The 21,632-nt window shown below is 43.4% G+C and overlaps 1 protein-coding gene across 1 annotated transcript in view; it reads right to left on the minus strand.

Moving 5' to 3' along the window:
* Positions 1–20,493, minus strand: part of nanos (RNA-binding protein nanos) — a 59,595-nt gene extending 39,102 nt beyond the window's left edge. The window contains exons 1-2 of the mRNA XM_080286101.1: positions 20,462–20,493; positions 19,370–20,226 (exon numbers count right to left, since the gene is read on the minus strand). Coding sequence (XP_080142227.1) covers positions 19,370–20,226; positions 20,462–20,493 — 889 coding nt within the window. The remainder of the gene's footprint in view (positions 1–19,369; positions 20,227–20,461) is intronic.
* Positions 20,494–21,632: the final 1,139 nt, after the last annotated feature.

A 21,632-nucleotide genomic window follows, 5' to 3' on the forward strand; every position in this document is an offset into this window, starting at 1 on the left:
GGCCCTCCCTCTCCTCAACAATGCACCTGCTCACCCGTGCGACAAGGACTTGGTGGCTGAGAATGGGCGCATTAGGTGCATGTTTCTGCCACCTAATACGACAGCTCTCATCCAACCAATGGACCAAGAAGTGATCGTGGCAACGAAGAGGCTGTACCAACGGAAGTTCCTGGACGAGGTGATGGTTGTTCTCGAGGACAAGGACGAGCGCAGCAAGGGATGAGACATGCGAGGCCAGCGGACTTTGGAAAACATTTGCCGCTACAACATCAAGTCTGCCATTTACAACTGGGCCAGTGCATGGAAGGAAGTCCCTGTCAAGACTCTACAAAATGGTTTGTCTCGTCTGCTTCTCGGAACGGATGTGGAGCATGATTTCCTAGGTTTTGACATGGATGACTTCCATGCACGTCTATGTGCGAATGACGACTATGTTGATGTGGACGAAGTGCGTGAGTGGTTGGATGACGACAAGGGCGATCCTGGGTATCAGACCATGTCTGATATCAAGATTGCATCTTCAGTTGCAGGTGTCAGTACCCAGCTTGAAGATTCCAATGAAGACGACGACGTTGATGCGGACTCCTCTCAGCGTGACACTACTCCAGCCATCCTCAAACTGAGCGCACTCCGGGAACACGTAGAGTTCGTTCTCGACTACCTGGAACACCCAGACTGTGACAGGGAGATGGTGCCCTTGGGACTTGTGAAGGAAATGCGCGCTTTCAGGCAGCACATCATTAATCGCCAAAATCGTCATTCCTTGCGTCAATCAACCATTGACAGCTTTTTCAGACCCGTGACCCCCACTGTGCCCAGCCCTGGCTCCACACCATTGCCTCCCCAAGACAGGCCCTCATCCTCCGAGCCACAGCCCAGCACATCAGGCATGGTGGAGTCACCACTTGACATGAGTTTGCGCCTCTCTTCAGAGCCGTCTGCAGTGGGTACTCCATTGCCACGACCCAGCGACGCACCCCTAGGCCACCTGCATCAGCTACTCTCAGGCTCTGACAGTGAATAAACAGCAAGCACTCACCACTAGACCACATGGGAATTTACAGTGTTGTGCAGTGAAAAAATCAGTGCGTAGTGTTAAGACATCAGAATTGTGAGTGCAAAGACTAAAGTGCAGAGTGCAACACTGATTTTATTGACGTTCAATGGAGCACAAATTAGACTAGAGTGTGTAATGTTAAGAAAATGGATTTATGAGTGCAAAGACTTAAGTGCAGGGTGCAACACTTATTTCATTAAGGTGCAATGGAGTGCAAGTAAGACTAGAGTGCAGTGTTAAGAGAATGGAATTCTGAGTGCAAATGACTAAGTTCAGAGCAAGACTTCATGTACAGTGTACTTGCAGGTGCTTCAGGTACTCCTTTTTAATGTCAGAGTCTGAGAGGAGGTGGGTTATTCATCGAGATGGCCAGGGACTTGTTGTAAGTACCCAGAATGTTTCATATTGTACTGTATTTTCCATACTTGCCTCTAAAACCTCATTTCACTCTTTAATGTCCCTTATGGGTGTGAATAGGGTCTTAGGTGCTATGCACGTGCAGTAGGGAGGTGTTTTTCTGAGTTAGGCTAGGTTAGGGGCCATAAGTACCAGTCCAGGAGCCAGGGACTTGTTGTAAGTACCCAGAATGTTTAATATTGTATAAACTCACCTCTAAAACCTCATTCTCTGGCTCTTTTGCATTTATTTCAGTCGTTTATGTCCCTTATTGGTGTGATTTGGGTCTCAAATAGGTGCTATTCACGTCCAGAGGGAGTTGTATAGATGTTTTTCTGAGTCAGGGTAGGTTAGGGTCCATAAGTACAAGTCCTGGAGGCTGGGGCCCACTTTCCGGACGGGTCCACTTTCTGGACATGCTTTTGGCTCTATTACATTGGAAAGTGGAGGGATTACTGTGTATATATATACACACACACAGTAAAAACCTCTACAATTTGGCATCCTTCAAGTCGGAAACCTCTACAACTCGGGAAGGCTCCAAAATATTCATTTAAAAAATCAAACTTCAAAAATTCCCAATAATGAACATGTGAGAGAAAGAGAGTCGGCAAAAATCCCCCCAACTCGGTAAGATGCCAAGTTGTACAGTAATGTTTAAAAGTTTAGTGTTTAGTTCTCCAGTATAGTACAAGTGATAAATACATTACAGTAATGGTCTTTATAGTGTTAATTGTTCTTTACATAGTGTACAGTGTCAAGTACAGTACAGTAAAGCCGTGCCCAAAACTGATCTTGAGCCCCCTTAACATCTCCAAAAACTACCAAAAGTCCTCCTCCATGCCTGGAATACACCCTACAACTGCATGGAATCATGGTAAGGCAGATTTACTGTTTATTATAAAAATTATTAATTTTTGTCCATTTTTTTCCATTTTTCCCTTTTTTTGTGTGTGTGTGCTGGGGGGGGAACTTAAAGTTCATCCCTACAACTCAGCAAATAGGCTAACTCGGCAAGGCTTGCACATGTATTATGCAGAGTTGTAGAGGTTTTACTGTATATATAGATATATATATATATATATATATATATATATATATATACACACACACACACACACACATATATATGTATATATATATATATATATATATATATATACAGTCGGCGCAGGGGAAGTCTGGACCCTCTATTTCACACCATATATTTGGTAGGATCCAAGAAATATTGTAGGAAAATTCCTGTAGTCAGTGGATTTTTTTTCTGGTGGCTTCTAGCAACTTTACAGACTTAACACCACATGCTGTGAGTTTATGAGCTCAGTGCCTGCCTGACTTTGGATGGGAAAGCATGTCAGACTTTCTTGTCCTGCCTGGCCCTTGTTAATTTCAAAGCTCTCGCTTTCACACCCTCCTCTGCCTTAGTGAATCATTGGAGATGGGTCCCAAGCCACTAACTGATGTAGAAAAAGCCCGAATTTTAACTATGAGAGAGGAAAATGTAAAAATTAAGAGAGAGGCTTCAGTGCAGCAGTACGGCTGGGGATCTTGAAGTCTTTCTGAAGTTGATGCTGTATGGTTCTTTCAGATACATCTTTCAGCAATTCTGGGTAAATATCTTTCAGTTGTCAAGCAGTCAAACGTGGGTCTTTTATCACAGCTTGCTTCAGAAACCTGTCTGTAGTTGGTGATGTCTTCCTTTTAGGTCGTAGCCTATCTTTATGTTGAGGAATTGTGTTTTTTGGCAGATGGCGGGCAGCAGCGAGGAGTGCCATAACGGTAGATTTTCCTCGCCCAGTTCGAATACAAATATCCTTAATTTTTACATTTTCCTCTCTCATAGTTAAAATTCGGGCTTTTTCTACATCAGTTAGTGGCTTGGGACCCATCTCCAATGATTCACTAAGGCAAAGGAGGGTGTGAAAATGAGAGCTTTGAAATTATCAAGGGCCAGGCAGGACAAGAAAATATTACGTGCTTTCCCATCCAAAGTCAGGCAGGCTCTGAGCTCATAAACTCATAGCATGTGGTGTTAAGTCTGTAAAGTTGCTAGAAGCCACCAGAAAAAAAATCCGCCGACTACAGGAATTTTCCTACAATATTTCTTGGACCCTACCAAATATATGGTGCAAATTAGAGGGTCCAGACTTCCATTGCGCCGACTGTATATATATGCAGTATATATATATATATATATATATATATATATATATATATATATATATATATATATATATATACTGTACAGTACAGTTAAACATCGATAAGTCGACCCTGCAGAAGGCGGAATTTTTGGAGGGTCGAACTCTGACCAAGGTGTGACTTAGTATTTATTCAGAGGGTTACAGTATAGTTTTTATATTCCAAGTGCTACATTTAGTGTATTATATTCCAAGTGTTACATTTTGGTTTAACTGATTGTAAAATGAAGTAATTATGTGCAGAACTTTACATAACTAAATGACTTTTCCACTCCTCCACCTATGCAACCTCTAATCCTAGCCTAACCTATGATATGCACCGAATTGTTTTTACTGTTTATTTTTATTGCTTTATAAATGCTTCTTTAGTTTAGTGCTAATAAACAAGTACTGTAATCACATATAATTTGTGAGTTTTGGGGGAGAGGTTATATATATTTTTTGCAATTATTTCCAGTTAGTCTGAAAATTTGGTAATAATAATAATCTGGCCTTTTATTTCTCAAAAGCGCCAATTCTTCCTTTGGGAATTCACTAGCGCTCAACGCCCATACATGATTTACAGTTACAAGAATTGTGGCATTTCTTGTATATAATACAAGCTACATCATATATACATGAAAGTGGCAATAATTAAACCCTATAATCATCCGTCATAGTACCTCTCTCCAGGTCATAGCATTTTGAAAAAAGAAAGGCTTTCAGCTGTCTCTTGAAGGATTCAACAGTAGAGAGTTGTCTTATGGACAATGGCAATCTGTTATATAATCTATGGGCTCTATACACAAAAGAACGATCAAAGAAAGATGACTGGTGAATGGCTCCTGGCTCATCAAGACGCAAGGAATCATCTTCACTGAATAACATCACACCCGGGCGTGCCGATGGGAGTTTCAATAATTCAGCAAGATACTTCGGTTCACCAAACTTAACCCCTTAACCGCGGGGCATCACTTTCGTGATGCTTGGGAGCAAGGGATCATACCGCGGGGCATCGCTTTTGTGATTCTGTGTTATTTTGAATTCACTCGGGCTTCCAAGTGGGGGCTTGTATCATCTATCAGTACTGCCAATGTCCAACACTAGTCAGCACTCCTAATCTCATCTGTACTCTCATCCATTGTTGACAATTTAGCCATTTCTCCCCGTTCTTGACTCCCCTCCCTTCCCACCCTCCATTACCCTATCCTCTCGCCTGCCCGGCCGTGCTGCGCTAAGTAAATCTTCCCTGGAATTTTTCACTGATATTCATCCATTGAAATAAGCCCTATGCCCTATTCTTACACCAAATAATATATACAAGAAAGAAATAAGGTAAGTGAGAGTGCCATACACCTGGAATTGGCTAATTATCACCTGACAACACCTCACGTGCACTCGTTCGCCAATTTTCGCTGTTTATTTCCCCTTGAAATATGCCGTATAATCTATTTTCGTAATAAATATACATATAAGGAGGGAAGGGAGAAGCCTAAGTGATATTTACATTCACCTGGAACTGCCTAATTTATAATGTATTGTCTAGATTTCCTGCCAATCATTTCACTGCTATATATTAGCTGTGTCAAGAGGCTAACGTTGGTAGTAATGAATTTCCCTAGGTAGGCCACCACCCCGGCCCACCCTTATCAGTCCACTCTCATCTTCCAACGTGGAGGTACGTCTGTTCGCTCTTGCTAGCTTCAGGGACTTTTCACCCCCATGCAAAGGGCCCTGTGACCTTTACCCCCTACTAAACCTCGTGTGGAAAGAGGTAAAGGGCTGACAATTGATAAAAGATTGACTACGATCTTTCTATTGAGTAAAACAGTGCAAGTGGAATTGTAAATAATGTGTAAATAATGTGTAAACAGCAAGTGAAAGTAATGAATGTAAATATACGTGAACAGTGGAAAATAGTTTTATAAGTTACTTCAAGTGACAGTGCATAACACAGTGTAAATAAAACAGAAATGTAAATAACGTAAATAAAATAGAGAACGTAAATAGAAATGTAAATGAGTAGTATTATAAGAATACGAGTATATACCCTAGGAGTAATGAAAGTGAAAGTTTCACTCTAGCATGTCTGAATACTATGAGTTACGAGAGTGAAGGTGAAAGTGACAGTCACTCTCAATGCTAGTATACAGGACGAGAAAGTGAATGCTACGTATTTTACTGAAAGAAATTGAATCCCTACAGTGACAATAAACTAATACTACTGAAGGAAACTTATGGATAAAGACTGTAGATATATATAAGTGTTATATAGTAATAGAAATATAAAGTGTGAGGGGTTTTATGAATAATAAATGACAGAGTACCAAGAGCAAACTAGCGAAAGTGCAACGGTCAGACACGCTTGTAATTTTCATTGCTTTCACAGTGTTTTTTTTTTTGGAGTATGGATCCCAAACTACTTGAAAATCATAGAGTAGTGTTTATAGTGTTAATATCTGGCTGTGGTAATCATATTACAGGTTGTCGGGAAGTGTAAAGTGGAAACTTCGTTACCCGACTTCAGAGGTTTCCACAAGTCCTACGGTAACCGACGAAGGCTCAACAAACATTCCAGGAGAAAGCTGAAGGTATGTGCCATAAGCATATGTAATTTTAATATTCTAGGACTAATAACTGATTTTTGGCAAATATTTTTTGAGAGTCTGTCGGAGCCCGAATAACCCCGCGGCACACACAAAACATTGGTAAACATGCCCACGGTGTAGGGGTTAAGAACCTTGAATGTAATAAGACACAGTTTAAAGTCAATTCTAGCCTTTACTGGTAACCAATGCAACTCAATCAGAAACGGGGCAGTAGAGGTTCTCGGGGGGAGACCAAAGATTAGTCATGTTGCCCTGTTCAACACAGACTGAACTTTTGTTAGTATATTATTTGGAAGACCAACCCATAGTGAATTACAATAATCAACACGAGACAAGACCACTGCATGAACCAATGTTAACCCTTTAACCGCGGGCATTGTTTTGCCCCGACTGGCCTCTCCCACGGGGGTTCCAGCCAAATGTAAACAAACCTTTAAACCTTAATAACTCTGCACAGAATAAAGCTAGAGAAAAAAATAAGGTACCATTAGAAAGTACTAATCTTCAGCTTTGCAGTGATGTAGGTTTCATGACTTTGTGGACTTTCACAGGACGGGCAGTGCTGTTAGAAGTGAGGGGTGTAAAATCACTATTTTACGCCCCACACACCAGTACCAAATGACAACCACTCTCTGATAATAGTATTATAAACATATATGAACACTGCACATACGATAAACACCCACTCTGTGTTCACTGAAGTAGGTAAAGGGCACTGTAATTGCCCGCACTTCACTGCGGCATCACATGCTCACTGACGTTTGGTTAGCGGCGATGTTTTCATTATTTCTAACTTCTACTACTATTTTACATATAATCTGGGCAATATACATTATATTTGCACTGCACTTATTACTATATTGCGTCACTGTCGCATCACAGAATTACAGCAGTGCCGCAGATTTTCTTATTACCATATCACTTATATACTGGCCATATTTACATAATTTTCTAGGTAAAATATCTCTTATTACTATATTATACAATTATTGGTAAAGCACGTCACTGTCGCTTCACATAATCACAGCAGTGCCGCAGATTTTCTTATTACAATATCACTTATTATACTGGTCAATATTTACATTGTTTTCTTGGCAAAATATCCCTTATTACTACATTATCCCTTATACAATTATTGGTAAAGCACGTCACTGTCGCATCACTGTATATCACTGTCACTGTCAGTATTTACTCAGAGAGTGGTACTCGGCAAAGCATGGAGTCACACAGAGAGAGACTTGGCATTCCTGGCACTGGTGTGTGCTCATTTTTCTCGTCCGAGCCTCCGTGTGGTGTTATGACACACTCTGCAGCGGCCCTGTGACAACCTGCCGCCTGCGGTGAGAGGCAATTTCACAAGCTGGTGCCGGCTCATGTAATTGCGGCACTCAAGACGGTCAGGTTGTGTGTAAGAGTGTCGCCTCGGGACCAATGCCGTCACCTGACCAAATCGTGCAAGCAGCTGCTGCACGACAGTCTTGGAGAACTGTCTCAGGGATGGTTGCCTTATGCCCCCGACTTGTGTCTTGTAGAGGAGGAAGGCGTTGAGCATGCACATATCGAGCATGTGGAGGCAAGCCTTCCTGTACCATCGGGTGTTTCTCCTGAGACAGTCTATCTCGCCAATCATCATGTCAGACTTATCAACAAGTCTCATGTTGATATTATAGTCAATGACGGCATCGGGCTTCATGATTGGCTCTCCTGTCCTGTAGCTGACCTTCCCAGTTCTCTGCAATTCCCCCTTGTGGATGGTGCTGAGCATATTCACGACCTTCTTGTCGTGCCACCTGATCGCCAGAAGCTTGTCAGACTTCTTCAGGTGCACATCTCCCTTGGATGATGATGATGCTTCAGGGAAACTTGGCCACTCTTTCCTATGGCTCCGTACAGTGCCAACAGTGCTGATGCCGTGTTCAGCCAGGTATTTGGCGAGTTTTGGTGCTGTGTAATAATTGTCTGTGTACAGCACATGATTCCCACCAAAATACCTCTCCATCAGCACTTTTACAACGGAGCCAGAGAAGCCAAGGGGGTCTTTCCTGTCCACATCCACTGTACTTGCAGAGTAGATCACGAAATCAAGGATATACCCCGTCTCACAGTCACATAGCACAAAGAACTTTATCCTAAAGCGGTGGCGTTTGCTGGGGATGTACTGCATGAATTTGAGACGTCCTCTGAACAATACCAGGGATTCATCTATGACGACTTTTTGCATAGGACGGAAAAATCGCATAAATCGATCCCTAATCCTGTTAAGGAAATCTCTCACTTTCCAATGGGTGAGGCAGGAGGGGGGTGAGTGGGGGGGGGGTGAGTGGGGGGGTGGCGAAGGTGAGGGAGCTGGGCGGGGGGCAGGCGGGGGGGTTACTGACCTGGTGTGTGGTGAAATCTGACCCCTTCTTCCCCGCTTATCACCTCGCTTATCACCCCGCTTTGCCCTCCTACTGTCATGCATTCCCTTTGTTCTAGGCTGGCCTGCCCTGCTTACCCTGCCTGCACGGCCTGCCTTCCCTCGCTGTGCAGGCTCTGGGAATTCATATTCCTCAGATGATGTAGACTGAGGAGAGGGCACGGCAGAAGATGAAGATGATGTGAGGGCAATAGGGCTAGGGGAACGGGAAAGTGGTGGGAAATGCTTGCTAGGGCCTGGTGTAGGAGACGTAAGTTTACGCTTCACTCCCTTCCCACGTGCTACACCAATTTTCCCCATAGGCATCTTCCCTTCCCCAGAGTAAGTTGGGGGCGGTGGGAGGGAAACAACATGTTCACTTTCATCACTGTCACTGTCAATCCTAAACGGTTCACCACCAATCACTGCATAGTCGTCACTACTACTTGCTGTAAGTGTATCACTCTCACTGCCACAATCCAGAGTTGTACTTACAGTTTTATCCAGCTCTGTCCTAATTTCTGGGGTGCTCAACCCCTTCTGCCTCGCCGTCGGCAGTTCCTTCCTCGGTGTAGAGGTCGAAGGCACACTAGCACTAATAATTTCCGAGGAGGAAGCAAGCGACGATGACTCGGGATGGAGCGCCATTATCATGCACAGAGCTGGACAGATACTGACTGATGCGTGTCAGGGCAGGGGTGGGGGGGGCCCCCGGGGGCTAGGAGGAGGGAGGTAATTCACCGGGTCGGTCAGGATCACTTGATGGTCGTGATCGTCAGGTGTGGGAGGGCTGGCGTGAAAGAACTCGACAGCTACTCTTGCGTGAAACAATTTGCGCACAGGAAAAATGGGCGGTGTTCAAAATATTCACGAACATTCCAGAATGACACCCATGGTTTGGTCCAGTTTTGTCGATGTCATTCTGGAATGACACCCGCGGTTAAAGGGTTAAGAGGCACCATCTATTCAGAAATTTTCTCACAGAGTACAGATTTCTGATATGCAAGTTACACCCTCTTACAACCTGATTAATATGTTCTTTGTAATTTAACTTAGAATTAAAATAAACACCCAGATTTCGAACAGAACTGACTGGGTGAAGTTGTGACACGCCAATGTTCAAAGCCAGGGCATTGTCAGTGTCATCACCCATTCTGTTTCCTTTGATGATGATGATCTCAGTTTTACCATCATTCAGCTTCAGTTTCCTCTTAGCCATCCAAATCTTAATATCAGACATTAGAGATTCAAACTTTGTCTTAGTATCGTTGATATTTGACATCTTAACATAAGAGCTGGGTGTCATCAGCATAAAAATGATAGGACACATCATGAGAATCGAGACGATAAACTACTTGTGTAAATAGTAAATAGAATTGGACCCAAAACTGATCCTTGAGGGACTCCTAATAGAAGGGGAGCAGAATCAGAGCTAGCGTAATCAACAACCACTCTCTGAGATCTGTCCGACAGATACGACTTAAGGAGCAAAAGGGCACTATCACGAACGCCATAAAAATACAGATCATCCAACAATAGTTTATGATCTACTGTATCAAAAGCTGCAGATAGATCCAACAGAACTAGAAGAGAGGACATCCCACTACAAGTGTTTGCCACCAAGTCACTCTGAATCCTTGTCAGTGCAGTTTCAGTTGAATTGTATTTTCTGTATGCTGATTGAACAACAGGAACAACTCTGTTGTGTTCCAGTTGTGGTACAAGTTGATCGAGTATGGCCCACTCAATAATCTTGCATAAAAAAGACAGGTTAGAGATGGGATGATAATTTGTCATGCTCTCGACATCAAGGCCAGGTTTCTTAATTAGAGGCCTAAGCAAAGCACGTTTCTCAGACTGCACAAAATTACTTTCTAAGAAGCATCTATTTATTATGTTGCAGATAAAGTCTGCAGCGTGCTCATACACATCAGGTAGTTGTGACATGTTACATGGATCGAGTGAACAAAATGTTTTACTAGGTTCTCTAATATAACATTTGACTTTGTCTACATCCAGCGGATGAAATGTTGACAGCAAATGATCCCCAGTGCACCGTGGCTGGAAGTCGAAGGTGTACGCTTCACTAGAAGAACTGCTGTCTAAATCACTTCTTATGCGAGATATCTTACTTGTAAAAAATTAAGCAAAATCAGAAGCCAATTGGGTATCAGATGCAGAAGTTGGTTTAACAATTATATTCCTCCGACCAACCAAATTGTCCACAACTGCAGACAGTTTTTTTTTATCACCACCAAATGAATCAACTTTATTTTGATAATACCTAGCCTTTTGGGCTTTAACAGTGTGAATGACTGCTCTTCTTGCAAAAACATAACGCAAATAAGTTACTTCGGTTCGTTGCAAGAGCCACTCACGCTCTGCCCTTCTACGTTGTCTACGCAAAGAATTAATGGATGGACCATACCATGGAGAATCATCACGTACAGTGATTGTTTTTATTACCTCAGGACAATAATGGTCAAAAATTGACCTAAGCTCGTTGATGTAAACATCAACCAACTCATCAGAAGAAAGACTGGAAGAATCAATGGAGTTTAAACGTTGGTCAATTTCAAGACACATCAACTGGCAGTCAACATTCCTGTAATTTCTGAACCTGATGACCTTTTTATATGAAGAGGATTTCGGGACATCAAAACTAAGAGTGATCAGAGCATGATCAGAGATGAAGGGGTCAAATGAGTCAACCTCCACATCTGATATGTGCCTGCAACCAACAGGGTACAAGATCAAGTCAAGGACATGTCCTGAGATATGAGTTGGATTACTCACATGATTGAAAAAATTGTTCTGGGTGATCAACTCAAGGAATTCTGAAGAAAATGGTTTTGACTCTGGACTGTCAACCCAATAATTGAAATCACCACAAACAAGAAGTCCTCCAGATTTAAGAGAAAACCCTTCAAGAAACTGCCCAAACTCCTCCATAAAACCTCGATCTCTGCCCGGATGACCTGGTCAATAGACAATTGCAATTCTAATCGTATTCTGATGGAAATTTATTAATACTTCCATAAATTCAAATGAGGATGGGGTCAGGTCTGAGTCAATGAGAGAAACGTTTGCAAGTGCTGCCGAGTAGATGAGTGCTACGCCTCCTCCCGGACAGTCAGCAGGAGGCCTGGGAATACTAATTATAGAATGTGTCTTAGGCAAAGCATTACGAATAATATCGATATCAGACTCATACAACCAGGTTTCAGTCAAGCACAAAATCTCAAGCTCGTCCTGATTTAGAATTTCATTAATATAGTCTATCTTATTACGGATAGAACAAATATTTAAAAGACCCATCCTTAAATGGTTCAAAAGTGACGTAGTCAGTTTTTTGAATGGTCAAAATTGGTGTTTTCAATCAATCCATTCTTATGAGAAATCATAATTGGACAGTCTCTACTTGATGCAAAATGGGCAACTGACTGTGAATTTGAATTAGCATCTTGATGTCTTATAGAAGAGCAGTTGATGCATTTGGGAGAATTTCTGTTACTACAATCCTTAGATTTATGGGTTCCAGCACAAAAGACGCATTTAGGGTCATCATTTTTCCTAAAACATCTCTCAAATGTATGACCAAAGCCTTGACAGTGATGACACTGTGTAACCCAGAATCTATCGAATGCGCGGCATCTTGTAAGATCCACATAGATGTAATTGCTCTGTTCAACAAAGGAGGATCTCACCTCTGGCGACATCTTCAAGACAGCAGTTTTGGTGTCATTCCTTGTTCTTGTGAAGAGAAGGTTGAGGGTACAACCTCGATCAACGAGCATCTTAATTTTACTGTTTTTTCTCAGAATGTTTGGGATGATGTCAGAGTCACCCAAGGAAGAGGAAAGGCCTGTCACGGTCATTTTAGGCAACATTTTCTTTGGCTCTGATATGCAAAAAGTGCCCTCAGAGCCAAAATGATCACTCAGCACCCCAGTTGCCTCACCTTTGGCCTCAGCTGATGGAAACTTCATTACCAACCCACCAGCCTTGGTCTTAAGTCAGCTATCAACCGGCACTGAGTTAAGTACACCTCTGATGTCTTCTGGTCCCATCTGATTTGTCAGGGCATCAGCACCACTCTTTGGTTTCACAATCAGTACATGCTGACTATGAATGGCTTTTTTCTGGCCATGGGCACTGATCCCAGGCAGATCCTTCCCTTCCCCCACGAGAAACCCACGAACAGCATCCGCAAATGACTTGGCCTGATCTTGCATGACTGCCATGGGCAATGAGACCTTGGTCTCTAGTGCCTCCAGTCTATTTGAAATGTTTCTAACTGCCTGAAAGATTGGCCCAATAACTTTTATCTTCAAACCCCTTCTTGGTACTACTTCCTCCATCAGCCAAGACCTCGTCCGCTGGTGCAACACATTGGCTACACATCCAGCGAAAGCCCAGCTGGTGGCTCTTCTTCATAAATGGATAGTCGCCTGCGTCCAAATTTTCACAAGCTATATGAACCCACTCACTGCAGTAGGCGCACTTCAGTGCTTGTGCACTTTTTGCTACAGACTTACTGCAGTGAGGGCACTGGTATTGTTTGCTCATGATAAAGGAGAACAAAAACAAAACAAAATGACAACAGCAGCAAAAAGTATATACAATACAACCCGGGATAAACCCGGGTAGTGCCGCCCCCGTTTGTGTCACCCTAATTTAGGAGAAAAAAAGAAAACCGAAAAAAACACAAAGAAGAGAAATGGAAAAAAAAAAACAGGGTGTCTACGAGGTCACCATGAGCAGGTGGGGTAAGACTTGACTACCCTTCTAGGAAAGGTAACCCAAACCGAGGTGCCGCAAAAGTGCTGAGATGGTATTGACAACTTTTCCCAATTTGAGCTTTATGGCAGCAGCAAATACGTCACTTAGGCAAGACCTCATTGGTTACGATACTGCCACTGCGCAAAGTAATCTATTTATGACATTGATTTCCCAATGACACTCAGTCACTGTGACCCTCACTACTCACTAGTGAATCTATTCATAACTTTACTCGGATCACTTCTCGGAGTCCTCACTGACTCAGAAGTTCAAGTTCAGAAGTTCACACTTGCGACACTTGACACTTCTTCACACCCACACGTCACAACTGTGCATGATTAGCTATGCGTGCCACAAAATTTACTGCCATGCTGGCTTATAGTATATCGTATCGTATCGTATCAAATCATTTCTCCTGATATCGCCCATCCTTACTGCTAACTGACGCAGCAACGCCTCGCTTGCTGCCGCTGCTGGCTGGGAATCGTGTTCAAGCTTGATATTCATAAGTCATGTTGTAGCCTGTACTAACCAACATTGACCGCCATGTGCAAGACTGCGGGGAGGATTGCGATAGTGGAAGTACTTACGCAACGCAATACCACAAGTTTCGGACGAGTTTGCTGCAATCGCAATTCCGCAACTTAAATAATGTGGTCTCCTATTGCAGAAATTGCAGACTACGGAAGTGTTTGCAGAGGAGCCCAGCTCTGCAATTGCCCACATTCGTAATCCTACTTTCAATCTTACCCACACAATCCTTGAACCAACTGATCTCTACTCTCTTATATTCTCCTTCCATTGTGGTTCCAAGGCTGCCGCTTCCGCCCAACAGAGAGGTGCCCGAACCTGGGAGTAACGCCCCAAGAGGCTGCCCAATCAATGGATGTACAGTGGCGGGGCAGTTACAGTGCCATGGCATGCTTGGACGGTGTCCCTGTAGCTGTCCTGGCAGGATGCCCCAAGGCCACTACCACAGCCACTGGTCAAGGCTGGTTGGCTAGGGGACCCAGATCCATTGCCTGGACCTGGGCCTATGCAACGGTTGGGGCCTGTGGCACTTCTCTCCCCTTCTTTATTTTTACTGATTATGACCAAGTTAAAGGATGAAATTCAAAGAATGCCTGTGGACACTAAATCACTCATGAGAATCAGAGTTGCGTCGTGAAATGTGGGAAGTTTGAGGAGTAGAGGGAGGGAAAGTGGTTAAGACATAGAGTAAGAGGTGGGTGGATGTGGGATGTGTGCAAGAAGTCCAGTATATGTGTGGATCAGTCAGAAAAATTGCTGGGATGGATTGTTATCATATGTTGTTTAGGCAGGGTAGGATAGATGGATATGGTGGTATGGGTGTGTTGGTTGGGGAGAAATGGGTGGAAAATGTCATGATTGTTATGAGAGTGTGATTGGAAAATAGTGGCGAAAATTTTGTTCGATGGGAAAATGGTTGCATTTATATAAGTGTATGTTCCACATGAAGGCTTGGATTAGGTAGAGAAGGATAGATTTTGGGATGACTTAATATGTGTAGTAGGTGGTGTGGGGGATGATGAGACTGTAGTTTTGGGAGGGGACTTAAATGGTCATGCAGGTGAAGCAGCTCAAGGATATGAAGGACTACATGTAGAATATGTATATGGTACAAGAAATGAGGAAGGGGAAAGGATACTCGAGTTTGTAGAGGCAATGAACATGATTGTGTGCAACACACATTTTAGGAAGAGAGAGAATAGGTTGATTACACACAAGTTTGGGGGAAATAGAGGCCAGATTGGCTATTTCCTGGTCAGGATGGCCGACAGGATGTTAGTGTGGGATGTTAAAGCTATAGGAAGTGAGCAGTGTGTGCAGCAACACAAGTTATTGATAGGTATGTGAGCTTAAGGAGCAGGTGATGAAAAAGAGGACCTATGCAACTAGGAGGAAAATGTGGAAGCTGAAAAACCCAGCAGTAAGGGATGCATTTAAGTGAGATGAGGAGAGTGGTGGCTGAACAGGGAGACATTGACAGATGTGTTAATGAACGGTATACAGCCCTCAAAAGCAACCTCTTGAGAGTTACTGATTCAGTATGTGGATGGACAGGAGGCCCACCTAGACATAAAGTAACTTGGTGACGGGATGAAGGTGAAGAAGCTGCAGTTAAGGAGAAAACAAGACTTTTTCAGGAATGGAAGAAAGGTGGTAAGGAAGAGACATACTTGGCTGCCAAACACAGGGCTACAAAAGAGGTTTACAGGGCAAAGTCTGAGTCACAGACACTTTTACTTGGTAATCTAAATAGTGTGAAAAGGAAGAATATGATATTTAAGGTGGCAAATCAAATAAAGAGGGAGAATAGGAATGTCATAGGTAAGAAATGTGTGAAGAATGATGAAGGAAGGGCAGCGGTGAACAGTGGGGATATTAAAGACACATGGAGAGAGCAATACAGCCGGTTGTTGAATGAGGAGTTTGACTGGGACAGAGAAGTTTTGGAGTCTGCAGATCCAGTGTTTGGCCCTTGGTCTTTGATTGATGCTGCTACTCTGAGCTAGGCAATATGCAGCATGCAGGTAGGGAAGGCAGCAGGTGTGTCCGGTTGACTGCTGAAATGTTAAAAGCCTTAGGAGATAAAAGAAGTGAGGTCAGTCACTGACCTGATAAATACAACTATATATGAATGTGTCCCACATGACTGGCTGAAGAGTGTAACTGTAAATATGTACAAGGGGAAGGGTGATGCCCTGGAAAGAGGAAATTATAGAGGCATAAAGCTTTTAGACCAGGTAATAAAGGTAACGCAGACAGTTCTATAAAGTACGATTTGAGAACAAGTAAATATTGATGAGATGCAGCTTGGGTTTATGCCAGGCAAAGGGACCACTGACACTATATTCATTGTTCAACAGCTTCAGGAAAAGTATATAGGAAATAAAAGGGAACTGTACTTTGTTTCTGTTGATCTGGAGAAGGCCTCTGACAGAGTCCCAAGAGAGGTGGTGAAGTGGGAAATGAGAAACCATGGGATCGAAGAGTGGCTGGGTAGGGTGGTTATGGCCATGTATGTGGGTGCTCACACCCAGGTATGGGTGAATGGAGAGTTTAGTGATGAGTTTTCCATGAATGTTGGTGTGCATCAGGGGTTAGTTTTGTGCCCCTTCTTCTTTATCATAGTACTTGAAGTCCTCTCATTAACTTCAGAAATGGACTCCCATGGGAGATGTTGTACTCTGATGATTTGCTGTTGCTTGCAGAAAATGAAAGGGAGGCTGAGGAAAGATTTGGGAAGTGGAGAGATGGCATGGGGCACAGGGGCTTAAATGCAGATGAAACAAAAGTGATGGTATCTAGAGCTGGTGGCGGTACTGTCAAAGATGAGGGAGAGTGACCATGTGCGATTTGCCACAAGGACATGGGAAATAATTCCATATTGTGCAGTGTCTGTGATATGTGGGTGCATAAGAGATGTAGTGGTATTTGAGGTAGACTGCGAGATAATGCTGATTTCATGTGTGTGGTGTGTTGGGGAAAGCAGGTGGAGACTGTCAGGCATGAAAGGATTGAACTTGCTGGTGATCCTCTTGAATGTGCAGAAGAGTTTTATTTGGGAGACATGTTATGTGCTGGAGGTGGGTCTGGAGCTACCTCTGTGGCGAAAAGAAGTTCAGGGAAGCTGTTGCCTCTCCTAACATTGGGAGGGCTCTCCCTCTGTGCTAAGGGATCTTTGTATGCAGCATATGTTAGGAGTGTAACGCCGTATGGCTTTGAGACCTGGGCAGTAAACGAAGAGGATATTCACAGGCTCAAATGTACAGAAATGACAATGATTAAGTGGATGTGCAATGCATCCCTGAGTGTGAGGCCTGGGGAGGCTAGGTTTAAAATGGAAGAGTTGAGGGGTAGTTTGGGACTGGAATGTGTTGGTGTTGTGATGAGGAAAGGCAGATTGAGATGGTTTGGGTATGTGGAGAGGATGAGGGATGATAATTGGGTGCAAAAAATGAGAAGTGTTAATTTTCGGGGTAGAGTTGTTAGAGGCAGTCTGAAAAAGACCTGGGACGAGGTCATTGAATGTGACCTCAGGGATAAGAGACTGAATAGGGAAGCTGCCAGAGACTGAGCAGCATGGAAAGCCGCCATTTTGTGACTAAGGCTGACACGTGCAAGCAAGTTAGAGCCTTCAAAAGTGAATGAATGAATAGCACACAACAATAAATACACCCTGTTTTGCCCTCATATTCTCACCTACTCCCGCAAATATACCCCATCCATACTCCCACTCTCTCACACAATCACTTCTCCATTTAGTCTCAGTTAATCCGTATATGTCCACTTTTGCCCCATCAAGGGCCTGGAAAATTTCTCTCTTTCACCTTATCATTCACACCCCTTACATTCCATGTTGCAAGCTGAACTATGCCCTTCGTCAGGTCATTGGTCACCCTCTGTTTGTCCATCCTGGTCCAAGTCTTCTTGTTTGTATTTCTAGTTAGTTGTTTCCCAAGGAGGGGCACTAACCCTCCATCAACCCACTTGTTGACACATAGAGAACGCAGTAACCATACAACTAAATAATGCCAATAATGAAGTGATGTGGAGCCTCCTATTGTACCCCTGTTAAAAAGGTGGAGAAAGGCAAATGTCAAGTCATTCAGAAACCAAACCTCCATACTCTTCCCTGCACCTCACTGCACCAAAGCACTGCCCACCACAAGGGAACGATACTTCACGGACGGGACAGCCCTACAGGGACAAACGCTTGCCTGTGGTTGAAGGGTCTGCTTGGCCAGAGAGGCTGGGACTGCTCAACAACATTAACAAACGATCCAGCCATCTCTTGTAGCTGTATGTTGCACCACCTCCAATTGCAAAATAAATAAATAATAAATAAATAATGACAATACTCAAACCCTAAACTGAATGCTTGAACATCTCTCCTTTTGCAACCAAGGCTACACTTCATAAATATATGCATGGTGCCCTGGAAGGAAAGGGCATAACTTTAGAAAATGATAGATCAGGGAATTCTAAGCAAAAATTATTATATCAACACGTGTTTATATCCAAGGGATGGTTGGGGCTGATTGCTCATTTAATGCCACTCAGGAATAAGTGAGGCTGGTCACTCTCATCTTAAATGTCAGGACCAACTGCCCAGCCCCTGGCTCCAACGCTCCTCATGGGGCAATGAAGGACTGGATGATGGATGTCCAAATCTCAACCTTTACAGAGCTACAATTACCGATTGCCAAATGAGTGAAAATGGTCCCTATTAATGTGCCCATAAGGCCTTAAGTAACTGTAGCTCTGCAATGACTTAGATTTGGACACATTTTGATATAACATTTTTTGCTTAGAATTCTCTCATCTATCACATCCTAAAGCTATGCCCTTTCCTCCCAGGACACCCTGTATATGAACACCAACCACCACAGTCATCCAAAAGATACTGTACACCCAAACACCATCTTTCATGAATTCCCACCACACATTTATCCCAAACTCTGCCCTTCCCAGAATGATGCAAGCTCATTTAGTTTAACTATGATGTGGGTACCACCCTTTTTGCTTCACAAGCTATACAGAATGCAATCTGCAACAATTCACTATGGCTTCACTGTAATGTGGGGACTGATACTATAACACCCTCACCTCATGCACCTTATTCTCACCACACAATCCTTCAGCATTATCTCACCATATCTCTGGGAGTGTCCAGCTCAAGTGGCATATTTGCTGCAGTCCAATAGGCTCACATCCAGATGAGCCTTGGGCCACAACAACAACAACAACTGTGCAGATCCAACAATTCTGGTTCAGATTGGATTCTGAAGTCATGCCTAAACTTTTCTCACTGCAAAAGTGAAGTAACTGCACAAGTTATGGTCCTTCTATTTCTTATTACTGTAATTTCAATACAAGCTGAATAAAGGACTTGGTTTATAAAAGAAAATTTTGTAAAAATTACCTGTGTGTTGCCGTCGAGGCTGCGAAGCTGCTGTTTCCTGATGTTTGTACATATCATACTGCGAAGTACCATAGGGTACAGCTTTCCGAGATGATATGAAGTCACTACTCTGCAGTGCTTGAAAGCTTGGTGGTGCTGAAACTTTCTGCGAAGATGCAGATGAGTAGCTCAGATTACCAATATCTTGCAGGACCTTCCTCTGTTGTAATCTTGCAACAAGCTGGTTCAATGAGGTAGAAGTATTCAAGCCAGGCATATCAGTTTCATCTGCAGCAGGTGATGGCAAACTGCTGTAGAAAGAAGGCTGGGCTGTATCCCACGTGCTGTTTGTCTGGGTTGAGAATGGCTGGTAGTTCTGTTGGTTGAAGGTTGTAGTATCTCTCTGGTCTGGTAGGAGTGGGCCATTATCAGACTTACTGTCTCCAAGTACACTAGGGAAGTTTGGACACATATTCTCTTCATTTCCTGTTCTAGCCATTATATCATTGGTGCAAAACTGCTTATCACTTCCTAAGGAGCCTAAAGAAAACATATCTGTTGAGTTCTGGGCAGCTGACAAATAAGTCTGAGATGTTTCCCAGAGACTCTTCTGCTGTGAATCCAAGCTACCTCTGGACGTGCATAGTTCTTTATTCCAGGAATCAAAATCTAGTAGCTGTGGTTGAGTGTTCTTTGGAGTTACATCATGTTCACTTATAGACACATCCTCTCTTGTAAAACATGGTGAGCTTGTAAATGATGGAAAACTAATGTCCATACCCTCCTCAGAAAATTGACTCCAGAGAGGACTGGTAAATCTGGGAGCACTATCAGTGTCCTTGTTTCGTTCTGGTGCTGACTGGCCCCATGGCAAGGACCTGAAATATATCTCTCAGTTACAACTAGGACAAACATGACTAAGCATGGGTGACAGTAATACATTACACAATATAATGAGTGATGGGGTATTATCATAACAGTGGGGTAATGTCAGCACTTAAAAAAAAAAAAAAAAAAAAAAAAAAAAAAACATGTCTTATACCAATAATGACTGTGTTCCCTATGATGAAAGTTTAAGCCTCAAACCAATTTTGAGTTTGTTAGGTTACAGACCTCTGGCTGATGAGAGGAAGTATAAGAGACATCCCGAAGACTGAAAATTGTACTTGGAAATAAGTCTGGGTGTGGCACCCAGACAAACCACCTGGTTCAAACCTGTATTCCTCCTGTATGCTATGGAATCTATAAGGTAACTTTTGACCATAAATACTTGACTAATATCTGGTAACATATGGACTTATTAGCCTTTTCCTGAGGTGGGGTAATATCAGAATACAGGTATACCCCAGTTTAACAATGTAACTGGTTAGGTAAAACCCCACTGTTAGGTGGCGTATCGTATATCGGGGTACTTTTAACCCCTAAAGTCCTAATCGCATCAATTGAAGCGATTTGAGTTTTATGCCAAAATGCCTAATCGCAGCAACTGAACAGGGCCTGTAAAAAACTGCTGAGCACTTGCTCCACCCCAATTATGACGTACATGGCTTCAGGCCAATAAGAACTCGCCCCTGATGTGGCGTGAGGGGGGATCGGACCAACCCTGGCAGTGGGGGGGCACCCCCCCTCTTAGCCGCCTCCATGCCACCCTCTATTCCACTCCCTCACTCCCTCCTTGTCCCCTATCACTCTCCCACCCCTTCACGCACCTGCATCTCTCCTCCCACCACCACCTGCATCCCTTCTCACCCTCTCTTGCCCCTTCTCCCTCCCTGCTAGCCTTGCCCCCCCCAACAACCCCACCTTATCCCTCCCTCCTTGTCCCTCACTACCCTTCCAACCCCCAACAGACCCCCAAGAGTTATCAGGCCTGATGTACGTACTTGTTTCATATTATTTCAACTTCTTCCCAAATATAGGCTACATCTAGCCTCGCTCCCCCCCAAACCCCACCCCATCCCTCCCTCCTTGTCCCTCACTACCCTTCCAACCCCCAACAGACCCCCAGGAGTTATCAGGCCTGATGTACGTACCAGTTTCATATTATTTCAACTTATTCCCAAATATACATCTAGCCCCATCCCCCTCCCCCAAACCCCACCCTATCCCTCCCTCCTTGTCCCTCACTACCTTTTCAACCCCCAACAGACCCCCGAGAGTTATCATGCCTGATGTACGTACCTGTTTCATATTATTTCAACTTCTTGCCAAATATACATATACAGTAATTACACCTCAGTCTGTTCATTTCTCACATCGTACCTACCAGTTTCCGTACGTACAT

Source organism: Coenobita brevimanus, chromosome 110 (assembly GCF_032717465.1).
Source record: "Coenobita brevimanus isolate Jiangsu-jjx chromosome 110, ASM3271746v2, whole genome shotgun sequence".
NCBI lineage: Eukaryota > Metazoa > Arthropoda > Malacostraca > Decapoda > Coenobitidae > Coenobita > Coenobita brevimanus.